Source organism: Macaca fascicularis, chromosome 13 (assembly GCF_037993035.2).
Source record: "Macaca fascicularis isolate 582-1 chromosome 13, T2T-MFA8v1.1".
Taxonomy (NCBI): Eukaryota; Metazoa; Chordata; class Mammalia; order Primates; family Cercopithecidae; genus Macaca; species Macaca fascicularis.
In genome coordinates this window covers 19,294,161-19,306,689 of record NC_088387.1, presented here as the reverse complement: position 1 = coordinate 19,306,689, position 12,529 = coordinate 19,294,161, and the positions used below count along the sequence as shown (strand labels likewise).

The following is a 12,529-nucleotide window of genomic DNA, read 5'->3' as shown; positions in this document are numbered from 1 at the left end:
CAAACTAGGGTTTGCGCCTTCCTTTCTACTATTGCCTTAAATGGTATTACACTGAGCAAAACTGAGCAATTCCCCGTTCTGCAACAGCATGCTCTGTTTTCCTGCCTTAATACAATTCTCTCTACTTGGAATGCCCATTTACTCTTAACTTCATCTTTTCCTATGGAAATATCTCAAGACCCAGCCCAAATACTCCCTTCTCAAGAAGCCTTCCCAACTGGATGCAATTTTTTCCCTCTTCTGAATCCTCTTAGTATTTGGTACTTTTTAATGGACTTTTCGGTCTTGAGGTTACTTGTGTATTCATTTTAATCCCATTCAATTGTAGAGACCCTACAAGTTACATTACCAGACTACATATCTGCTTATTCATTTCAAAAATGTGGATGGTAATAGAACATCTTTTACAGGGCTGTTGTGAGGATTAAGTTAGCTAACATATGAAACGCTATTTCTAAGGAATAGTAGTGGAGTGCTCAGATCAATGTTAGCTGTTACTACCATCCCTTAGAAATACTGTGATTTTGATGGAACAGTTTTCACCAAGGTGAAAGCAGAATCCTAACAAATCCTTTTAAAAATTCTGGGCTGGGGCCGGTCGGGGTGGCTCACGCCTGTAATCCGAGCACTTTGGAAGGCCGGGGCGGGCGGATCACAAGGTCAAGAAATCGAGACCATCCTGGCCAACATGGTGAAACTCCGTCTCTACTAAAAATATGACCAACATGGCGAAACCCCGTCTCTACTAAAAATACAAAAATTAGCCGGGCGTGGTAGCATGCACCTGTAATTCCAGCTACTCAGGAGGCTGAGGCTGGAGACTTGCTTGAACCCGGGAGGCGGAGGTTGCAGTGAGCCGAGATCATGCCACTGCGCTCCAGCCCGGACGACAGAGCTAGACTCTGTCTCAAAATAGATAAATAAATAAATAATAAATTAAGTAATTTAATTAAATTAAAGTCTACTATCTGAGGTAACAGACGAAAAAGCCTACGGAAGGGCAACAACGGCGGCGCCTGCGCAGAGCCGAGGCGAAGGTGGCAGGGAAGGAGCGGGCTTGCCCAGAGTCGCGGAGGGCGGCTCGGCGCATGTGCGGGGTGGGTGGGGCTGCGCGGGGCGGAGCCTGTGGCCCTGGTGCGGCTCTGGGTCCGTCCTGTCGCGTCCCAGTTGTCACTCTCTCGGGTTGTTACTCTGTAGTTTCCCGGCTCGCGAAAGGGAGGACCTGTCTGGGTCATGGATTTTGAGAATCTTTTCTCAAAACCCCCCAACCCGGCCCTCGGCAAAACGGCCACGGACTCTGACGAAAGGTGATCCCCCATCTTTTCATCCTTTGAATGCAGGGGCTCAGCGGGACTCCGCCTCTTAGTTTCTTCAGGATTGGAGGCCGTCCGGAACCACGTCCGGGCCGCGTCGGGAGAGCCCGTGGGGAGCACGTGGGCCGGCCGGACGCCACCGTCTGACCTATAGAGGTCGTGCAGGGTCCGGGTGGGAGCAGAAGCTGAACACGGGGCTCAGGCGTAGGCCGCCACGGCCGGGGCTGCCGAGAGCCTGGGCGGGGGAGCGGGGTGGAAGCGAGAAGGCTCCGGGATGCGCCCCTTTCTCTGCACAGCAGCGGGTTAGGAGCCCGCTTCTGTGGTCCGGTAGCGTCTGTCTTTACTATTGCTTGGTTCCACGAGACCGTAAACTCCCAGAGGACACTGATTGGACCTTTTTCACTGACACATGCTAGGCTCTTTTCTGTAGAAAGGACGAAATCACAAGTTTATTAAAAGGTAAAGAATAGGGAATACTCTGCCATTAGTCCACCGATTGACATGGAAAGACCCTAAAGACCACAATAAAGCAACAGACATCATTTGGACTTAAAATTTCCATTAGGTTGGAAAAGCAAAGGAGACTTTTGGTCAAATGGCCCTAATTTGTAGATTTCATTTTTGGAGCAGTGCATAGTGCTTACACCCAGATAGATGTTCATTCTTTTTATTCTTTGAATTTGAAATGCTAAAAAGTATCTTTGTTCTTAAACCTACGTCTTTTATTTCCCTCAACTGAGATATATTTCCAATTATGGTTGATTTTACCTCTCGATATTGCTCAGCTGTTCACTCTATCTCAAATTTTAACTGATCATCCAGAGCTTTACCTCGTGCTTTACATGAAATCATTTAATCCTCAAAACAAACTTGAAGATGATGCTGTCTTTGTTTTACAAATGGGAAAATGAGGCACGGAGAGGCTAAATAACCTGCCGAGATTGCACAGTGGAAGTGGAAAAACTATGTCCAGGACCCATGATTTTATCACCAAGCTTCTCATGCAAAATGACTAAAATAAAATAAGGCCTATAAATATTGGAAAGAGACAAAGACTCTAATTACTTGCAGATGATATAATTTACTAAGAAAAATAACTGGAACTAATTGATACGTTGTAAAATACATAAGAATTCATCACCAAAAAAAAAAAGATAACAACATGTAAAAATCCCAACAGCAGCTATCAGTTTGAAAGTGTATTGGACGAAAATTCCATTCCCAAAAACTTGACTGCAATACATAAAAGACACTTGGAATTTTGCCAAAATGATGGGTGAAGGATGGTATGGAAGTATGGTGAGCTGTCCATATTATTTGCCCATTTTTCTTCTTTTTGGTCTTTTTCAAATTCTAGGATCTCTTATTTGAGAGTACTTTACTCCCAATTGTCATGCCTATGGCATTATTTTTCAAGGTATAAAGGAATGGGGATGTTGTGGTTTTGTTTTATCCAGTCAAATGAATCAGTCTTTTCTCATATGGTTTCTGGTTTTTTTCCTAGTAATTTGTGATGGGAGTACTTCTCATTCATTCAAAAAATTGTATTCAGCACCTGCTATGGCCTTGGGGATATAGCGGTAAATGAACAAGAGATGAAAATTTCTGTACTAATGAATTTACGTTATTAGGGGGAGGGGGAGACAAACAATACATAAATATATCGTATTTAAATACCCTGAGAAAATGAATGAAGGCTAAGGGGAAAATAAGTACTGTTGGGGTGGTAGGGAGGGGGCAGATTTTTTTATTTTTTTATTTTTATTTATTTATTTTTTTTTTGAGACGGAGTCTTGCTCTGTCGCCCAGGCTGGAGTGCAGTGGTGCAATCTTAGCTCGCTGTAAGCTCCACCTTTTGCTTTGGCACCATTCTCCTGCCTCAGCCTCCGGAGTAGCCGGGACCACAGGCGCCTGCCACCACACCCGACTAATTTTTTTGTATTAGTAGAGATGGGGTTTCACTGTGTTAGCCAGGATGGTCTCGATCTCCTGACCTCGTGATCCACCCACCTCCGTCTCCCAAAGTGCTGGGGGATTACAGGCGTGAGCCACCGTGCCCGGCCAGGCGGGTGTAGATATTTTAAGAAGGTAGATAAGGAAAGCCTCACTGATAACGTTGGTAAGTTTTAAAAACCTGTGTAGGGACCTGAAGGAGGTGAGGGGGTTTCATAGTCTAGAGGAGTGGAGAGGAGTCTGTGTAAAGGTCCTCAGGGGAAGTGAGCTTGGTGTGATTGCGTTAGGGGAGCAGAGTGGCCAGAAGGACAGCTGGGGTGGAGTAAGAGGGACTTGGAAGTCTGCGAGGTATTGGGGTAGGGTTATGGGAGCCCAATCATGGAGTAACTGGTAGGTGCCAAAATAAGGACTTTGGCTTTTACTCTTAATGAGACAACAGACCATTGGAGGGTTTTTCAGCAGAGTGACATTTGAAATATTTTAGCAGGGTCATTCTAGTTGTGTTGAGAGTAGAATGTAGGGGTGCCAGAGCAGCTCGGATTGTTGTATTAGTGGCAAGAAGTGGTCAAATTTGGGTATGTTGAAGATAGAACAAACTGGATTTCCTCCGAGATTGGATGGGGATGTAAGAGAGGAATCAAGATTGACTTTAAGGTTTTGGTGGGGATCTTGAGAGGCATGGCGCTGCCGATTTAGATAGCAAGAAGGATTAGGCTTCAGAGAGAAGAGCAAGAGTTCAGTGTTGGATGTTTTAAGATTACATATGTCTAGTAGATGTTCAGGTGGTTATGTTGAGTAGGAAGTTAGCTCTGTTTGGTTTTAAGAGGAGGGGTTTGGGCTGGAGACTTGGATATTGAAATCAACTACATACAGATGATATTCATAGTGATGATATGGAAAGTGATAGCCTAGAATGAGAATATAGACAAAGAGAAGAGGTGAGAACTGACTTTTAAAGTCGTGAAGATGAGGAACCAACAAAGGAGACTGACAAGTTGTAGCTGTGAGGAAAGAAGAAACTAGAAGAGCCCACTATCCCTGAAGCTAAGAACATGTTTTACACAGAAGAGGTGGTCAACTCTGTCCTATCCTGCTCATAGGTCTAATATGGGTGCTGAGTATTGTAGACCTTCATAGTGAAAGTAGACATCTATTTAGAATGGGCAGTGTTGAATAACAGTGTGATTGTAGGGCAGATACTTGGGAGCCCTGCCTGCCTGCTGGGGCTCAGATCTCAGCTCCACCATGTATTAGCTCTGTGACAAGTTACATATCCTTTCTGTGATTGTTTTCTCATCCGTAAAATGGGCTTTTAGTATGTATGTCATAACACTGTTGTTTGTGATAAGTGTTACGTGTATGGAGCAGCATCTGGCACAGAGTAAGCATCATTCAAGTGTTGGATGATGCTGTTACTGCTATCGAGGTCATTATTGTCATTATTCCTCTGCCTAAGGAGAGGTTGCCTCCTACTCCATCAGGTGATTCATTACTGGAAAGTATAGCAATAAAGGTTCACAAGTATTTGGGATTTTTGGTTCTTGTAATGGTGGCTTCGATAGAAGGCTCACAACTTGGTACCTCATCTGATGGATGTAACTCAGGAGCTCTGAGTCAGTGTAAACTGTTGAATTGGACAAAGCCGTGAAGCCTGAGCTCCTGTAACTTTGAAGGAAGAGCCAGAGAGCCACTGTTCACATTCTCCTTGTGCTGTCAGTGCTTTCCCTTTGTAACATGTTTCCTTGAGATGGGACATATTGCCCAATTCCTTGCCTTTATCTGGTGTATAACTCATATTTTTTTTTTTTTTTTTTTTTTTTTGAGACGGAGTCTCGCTCTGTCGCCCAGGCTGGAGTGCAGTGGCCAGATCTCAGCTCACTGCAAGCTCCGCCTCCCGGGTTTACGCCATTCTCCTGCCTCAGCCTCCCGAGTAGCTGGGACCACAGGCGCTGCCACCTCGCCCGGCTAATTTTTTGTGTTTTTAGTAGAGACGGGGTTTCGCCGTGTTAGCCAGGATGGTCTCGATCTCCTGACCTTGTGATCCGCCCGTCTCGGCCTCCCAAAGTGCTGGGATTACAGGCTTGAGCCACCGCGCCCGGCCATAACTCATATTTTAATTCACAGCTTTTTCCAATCTTGTGTTCAGTAGTCCCACTTACTAAGACACTGTTTTCTTCAGCTCCCTGTATCTCTAGTATCAACCATTATTTAGATACACCTATACATTTTATTGGCTTCTTTGTTCACCAGTTTCTTATATTTCCCATCCCTCTTGGGTTCATATTTAGTTTCGCTGGAATATGCTCAAGTAATTGTCTCAGACTGTTATATATATGCATGGTCAACTTCTCAGTCCTGTAAGTCTAAAAACAGTTCTTCTTTTTCGTCTTTACACTTAAATGTGTTTGTCTCGCTCCTAATCTCAAAAGGCACTCTGCATTCTGCCTAAAATACCCTTCTCCCTCACATTCCTCTCTCCTCTTTGTTGGCTAACTCATAAGTATCATTTAGGCTCTGAATGCCTCTGGTCCCCAAGTCTGGGTTGTGTTCTGCGTATATGCCCCTATACTTACGTATACCATATTGAAATAGCTTTATTTTTTTCTCCCAAGCAGATAGAAAGCTCTCAGAAGACAGTGACAGGGTCTGTATTTTTCATTGCTGTAGTCCAGGGCCTAAGGCCTGGAGCCTATTGAATTAATGGAATGATAGATGAATGAATGATTTATATAGCTGCTAATGCTTGAACATTAAGGTGGTATAATCTAAAATTTTAGTTTTATAGGTTATTCGTAAACATATATTGGTCATCATAATTTTGTACATTACCTGGAGTATTTGGTGTAGAATTTGAATTTGTAATTTATTTGAGGGCAAGGTGAAGACAAGCCAAAGCAGCGAATTGTAACACTGTGGTATAAACTCTTCAGGTTGAAAAAACCCTTTTGTGTTATTTGATATTTTTGCAGAATCGATGATGAAATAGATGATGCAGAAGTTGAAGAAACACAAGAGGAGAAAATTAAACTGGAGCACGAGCAAATTCCCAAAAAAGTAAGATTAAGTTGACAACTGTTTAAGTTGAAAACACATATTTTTTTTTCTCAGTTTCACATGGAACAACAAAAAAAGAAAAAACAGATAGAAATGGATATGAGAAATTAATGAAGGATCCTACTTGTCTCATTTTAACCAGCATTCGGGACCCAGTTACTTATATCAAAGAAACCTGGTTATACTTTTTAAAGAAATTATTATTCAATAACATTGTTGTCATTTAACATGACCTATTTTTAATAATTGCCTTTATTTTGGTTTTTGTTGTTTCCAAAATGGATTGTAAACAGTTTCAAAAGCTGCTTTCAAGTTGGGTTGACATTTTTGAGGGTTATGATTTGTTAACTTAACCAACCTTAGTGATTTATATAGCTTAAAGCCCGTATTAGTTCATTAGGGCTGCTATAACAAAGTACCACAGACCAGGTGGCTTAAGCTGGGTGCAGTGGCTCATGCCTGTAAATGCCAGCACTTTGGGAGGCTGAGGTGGGTGAATCATGAGGTCAGGAGTTTAAGACCAGCCTGGCCAATATGGTGAAACCCCATCTCTACTGAAAATACAAAAAAAAGTTAGCTGGGCATGATGGCACGCACCTGTACGCCTGTAGTCCCAGCTACTAGAGAGGCTGAGGCAGAAGAATTGCTTGAACCTAGGAGGCGGAGGTTGCAGTAAACCAAAATCCCGCCACTGCACTCCAGCCTGGACGACAGAGCGAGACGCCGTCTCAAAAAAAAAAAAACCACAAAAAAACCCCCAGAACTTTATTGTCTCAAGGATCTGGAGGCTGGAGGTCCCAGCACAAGGTGTTGGCAGGGTCGGTTCCTTCTGAGGGCTGTGGGGAAGAATCTATTCATTCCTCTCCCCTAGCTCCTGATGGAGTGCTGGCAGTCTTTGGTGTTGGCTTGCAAAAGTATCATCCTCATCTCTGCCTTCATATTCACATGGTGTTCTCCCTGCATGCCTGGGTCTGAATTGTCTGAATTTCCTATTTTTTGAGGCAGAGTCTCGCTCTGTCACTCAGGTTGGAGTGCAGTGGCACGATCTCTGCTCACTGCAGCCTCCTTCTGGAGTCAAGCAATTCTCAGCCTCCCAAGTAACTGGGATTACAGGTGCACCACCACGCCCAGCTAAGTTTTGTATTTTTTGTAGAGACAAAACGTACATGGGTTTTGCCATGTTGCCCAGGCTGGTCTCGAACTCCTGGGGTCAAGTGATCTGACCGCCTCGGCCTCCCAAAGTGCTGGGATTATAGGCCTGAGCCACTGTGTCCGGACAAATTTCCCTTTTTTATAAGGAACTCAGTCATTGAACTGGGCCCACTCTAATGACCTAATCTTAATTAATTACACTTGCAGTGGCCCTATTTCCAGAAAAGATCACATTCTGAGGTATTAGGGATTAGAAGTTCATTATAAGAATTTTAGGAGGGCACAGTTCAACCCATAACACAGATAATGTCTATTCCCGTCTTGCCCTTCTTTTCTGTTTTTGAACATGGAGAAACCCCATCTCTACTAAAAATACAAAATTAGCCAGGCATGGTGGCAGGTGCCTATTACTCGGGAGGCCGAGGCAGGAGAATTGCTTGAACCTGGGAGGCGGAGGTTACGGTGAGCTCATATCGTGCTATTGCACTCCAGTCTGGGCAACAAGAGCGAAACTCCGTCTCAAAAAAAAAAAAAAAAAAATTGAGTTTTAACACACTATGGAAGAATGGGTTAAATTGTCACCGAGACTCATAAGACAGAAATATACTTTTAATAGTATATCTTTTACTTAGCTTGCTTATTTATTCATTTATTTATTTATTTTTGAGATGGAGTCTCTGTCGCCTAGGCTGGAGTGCGGTAGCGTGCTTGGTTCACTGCAGCCTCCTCCTCCCAGGTTTAAGCAATTTTCCCACCTCAGCCTCCCGAGTAGCTGGGACTACAGGCACATGCCACCACACCTGGCTAATTTTTGTATTTTTAGCAGAGATGGGGTTTCACCATGTTGTCCAGGCTGGTCTCAAACTCCTAAGCTCAAGTGATCCGCCAGCCTTGGCCTTCCAAAGTGCTGGGAGTACAGGTTTGAGCCACCATGCCCAGCCTCCTTAGCTTTATAAAAGAATACAGGACAGAAGATAAAGCAGGTACAGTATCTTCATCTTCTTGGAAGCCTCTGAGCTACCCAAGTAAGCAGCTTCTTTTGCCCTCTGGGGCCTGTGTGGCTTCCAAAGATGAGAGCCAAGGTTGACGGCAAGAAATTGCAACTTCAACTTCCCACAAGTTTTCTCTACTACTTGAGTCACATAGGCCTCAGTCTTTTATGCCCACTTTTAGCTCCTCCAGTCTTTGTATTATATGTTATAACCTTGCACAGCAGACAGGCAGAAACAACATTCTACAACTGTCTTATGTAGTTTCCACAAAACAGTATTGTGAGAAGATGGACTCCTAGGTTATTCCCAACCAGGCTTGCTTCAGCGCAGGCTCTTCACTCACAAGTACACAAAAGGTGAATACATTGTCAAATAAATATCACAGCTAATTAATTAACTTACTTATTTTTGAGACAGAGTCTCGCTCTGTTGCACAGGCTGCAGGTAAAGTGGCGAAATCTTGGCTCACTGCAACCTCCACCTCCCAGGTTCAAGCAGTTCTCCTGTCTCAGCCTCCCGAGTAGCTGGGATTACAGGTGACTGCCACCCACCTTGCCTGGCTAATTTTTGTATTTTTAGTAGAGATAGGATTTTGCCATGTTGGCCAGGCTGGTCTCGAACTCCTGACCTCGAGATCTGCCCGCCTCGGCCTCCCAAAGTGCTGGGATTACAGATGTGAGCCACAATGCCCGACCACAGCTTATTTAAAAGAGAACGCCCAGGTAAACACTTTGCAAGTTAAGAAAGAGCATTACCTCAGAGATATTGAGGGTTTGATTTCATACCACCACAATAAAGCAAATATTGCAGTAAAGCTAGGCACAGGAATGTTTTGGTTTCCCAGTGCATATAAAAGTTATATTTATACTATACTGTAGTCTGTTAGGTGTGCAATACTACTATATCTTAGAAAACAGTATATATCTTAATTAAAAATTCTTTGTTGCTAAAAAATGTTAACAATCAGCGAGTCATCATTTTGATGGCAGAGGGTCTCGCCTCAGTGTTGATGGCTGCTCAGGGTGGTGATTGCTCTGGCAATTTCTTAAAATAGGACAGCAGTAAAGTCTGTCACCTCAGTTGACTTCTCCTTTTACAAAAGATTTCTCTGTAGTATGTGATGCTGTTTGATAGCATTTTACCCACAGTAGAACTTCTTTCAAAATTGGAGTCAATCCTCTCAACCCCTGCCACTGCTTTATCAACTAGGTTTATATAATATTCTAAATCTGTTGTCATTTCAACAATGTTCATAGCAGCTTCACCAGATACAGATTGCATCTCAGGAAACCACTTTGCTCACTCATAAGAAGCAGCTTCTCATCTGTTCAAGTTTGATCATGAAGTTGCAGCAATTCAGTCACATCTTCAATCTCCACTTCTAATTCTAGTTTTCTTGCTATTTCCACCACACCTGAAATTACTTCCTCTACTGAAGTCTTGAACTCCTCAGTCATCCCTGAGAGTTGCAATCAACTTTCAAACTCCTGTTAATATTGACATTTGACCTTCTGCCATGAATCACGAATGTTCCTAATGGCAGCTAAAATGGTGAATCCTTTCTAGGTTTTCAATTTACTCTGCCCAGATCCATCAGAGAAATCACGTTCTATGGCAACTATAACCTTAAAAAGTGTATTTCATTCTTAAGACTTGAAAGTCAATTCCTTGATCCATAAGCTGCAGAATGGATGTTGTGTTTGTGGACATGGAAACATGCATCTCCATCAGAGCTCTTGGGTGACTGGGTGCATTGTCAATGAGCAGTAATATTTTGAAAAGGGTATTTTTTCTGAGCAGTAGGTCTCAACAGTGGGCTTAAAATATTCGGTAAACCATGCTGTAAACGGATATACTGCCATCTAGGCTTTGTTGTTCCATATATAGAGCACAGGCAGAGTATATAGTGTATACTCTTAAGGGCCCTAGAATTTTCAGACTGGTAAATGAGCATTGGTTTCACCTTAAAGTCACCAGCTGCATTAGCTCCTAACAAGAGTTAACCTGTCTTTTTGAAACCTTTTAAAGTATTTTATTTGTATAAATTTACAGGGTGCAAGTGCAATTTTGGATTACATGCATAGATTGTAGTGGTGAAGTCAGGGTATTCTTTGAAGCTTTGAAGTGAGGTATTGACTTCTCTCTAGTCCTAGGTGACATCTTCTTCCAATATAATGCTGTTTCATTTACTTTGAAAATCTGTTGTTTAGTGTAGCCACCTTCATCAATGATCTTAGCTAGATCTTCTGGATAATTTACAGCTTTTACATCAGCACTTGTTGCTTCATCATGCACTTTTTTTTCTTTTTTTTTTTTTTTGACACAGAGCCTTGCTCTGTTGCCCAGGCTGGAGTGCATTGGCGTGACTTGACTCACTGCATCCTCTGCCTTCTGGGTTCAAGCGATTCTCCTGCCTCAGCCTCCCGAGTAGCTGGGACTACAGGTGTGCACCATCATACCCGGCTAATTTTTGTATTTTTAGTAGAGACGGGGTTTCACCATGTTGGCCAGGCTGGTCTTGAACCCCTGGCCTCAAGTGATCTGCCCGCCTCGGCCTCCCAAAGTGCTGGGATTACAGGCATGAGCCACTGTGCCTGGTCTATCATGCACTTTTACGTGATGGAGACATTGTCTATTCATAAACCTCAAGAACCAACCTCTGCTAACTTCAGACTTTTCTTCTGTAGCTTCCTCACCTTTTTCCACCTTCACAGATTTGAAGAGAGTTAGGGCCTTGCCCTGGATCAGGCTTTGGCTTAAGGGAATGTTGTGACTGGTCTGATCTTCTATCCAGACCAATACAACTTTCTCTGTACCAGCAATAAGGCTGTTTTGTGTTCATATCATTAGTGTGTTCATTGGAGTAGCACTTTTAATTTCCTTCAAGAACCTTCCCTTTGCATTCACAAGCTGGCTATTTGACTTATGAGGCCTAGCTTTCAGCTTGTCTCGGCTTTTGACATGCCTTCCTCGCTAAGTTTAATCATTTCTAGCTTTTGATTTCAATAGAGACATATGACTCTTCCTTTCACTTGAACACTTAGAAGTCATTGTAGGGTTATTAATTAGTCTAACTTCACTATCTTAGTGTCTCAGGGAATAGGGAAGCCTGAGGAGAGAGGGAGGGAGAGAAACAGGAGACAGGATGGTTGGTGGAGCAGTCAGAACACATGCAACATTTATTGATTAAGTTCTCCATCTTATGTGGGCATGGTTCATGGCACTCCCTCAAAAATTACAGTAGTAACCAGGCGCGGTGGCTCACGCCTACAATCCCAGCACTTTGGGAGGCCGAGGCGGGAGGATCACGAGGTCAGGAGATCGAGACCATCCTGGCTAACACGGTGAAACCCCATCTCTACTAAAAATACAAAAAAAAAAAAAAATTAGCCGGTTGTGGTGGCGGGCACCTGTAGTCCCAGCTACTCAGGATGCTGAGGCAGGAGAATGGCATGAACCCAGGAGGCGGAGCTTGCAGTGAGCCGAGATTGTGCCATTGCACTCGAGCCTGGGCGACAGAGCAAGACTCCGTCTCAAAAAATAATAATAATAAAAATAAAATTTAAAAATTACAATATTAACATCAAAGACCACTGATCACAGATCACTGTAATAGATATAGTAATAACAAAAAAGTTTGAAATATTGCGAGAATTATCAAAATGTGGCACAGACACAGTGAGCACATGCTTTTCGAAAAATGGTGCCAACAGACTTGTTCAACGCAGGGTTGCCACAGACCTTCAATTTGTAAAGAAATGCGCTATTTGTGACACACGGTAAAATGAAGGACATTAAAATAAGATATTCCTATAACTTTCTTTGTAGATATCTCACATCTTATATACCTTTTGTTATATTTATTGCTAAGTGTTTAATGAAACTATTGTGAATAATTTTTTTAAAGTATCATTTTCTGGCTGTTGGTTTCTCAGTGGTTGGCATACACACATATGTAGGGATGCATGGAAGACAGATTTTTTGAGTTCTTGTTCACATTTCTGAGAATATCTTGAATTTATCCTCATTGTTGATAGATAGTTTGGCTGAAATAGGATTAAGTTT

The 12,529-nt window shown here is 42.9% G+C and overlaps 1 protein-coding gene across 4 annotated transcripts in view; it reads left to right on the top strand.

Moving 5' to 3' along the window:
• The first annotated feature begins 1,099 nt into the window (after positions 1-1,099).
• Positions 1,100-12,529, top strand: part of ZC3H8 (zinc finger CCCH-type containing 8) — a 36,767-nt gene continuing 25,337 nt past the window's right edge. For all 4 annotated transcript variants that reach the window (XR_006691593.3, XR_006691594.3, XM_065526806.2 and 1 more), the window contains exons 1-2: positions 1,100-1,307; positions 6,236-6,320. Coding sequence is in view for 2 of the 4 variants with exons in the window: in XM_065526806.2 (XP_065382878.1) it covers positions 1,234-1,307; positions 6,236-6,320 (159 nt within the window). In the remaining 2 variants the exon portion in view is untranslated. The remainder of the gene's footprint in view (positions 1,308-6,235; positions 6,321-12,529) is intronic.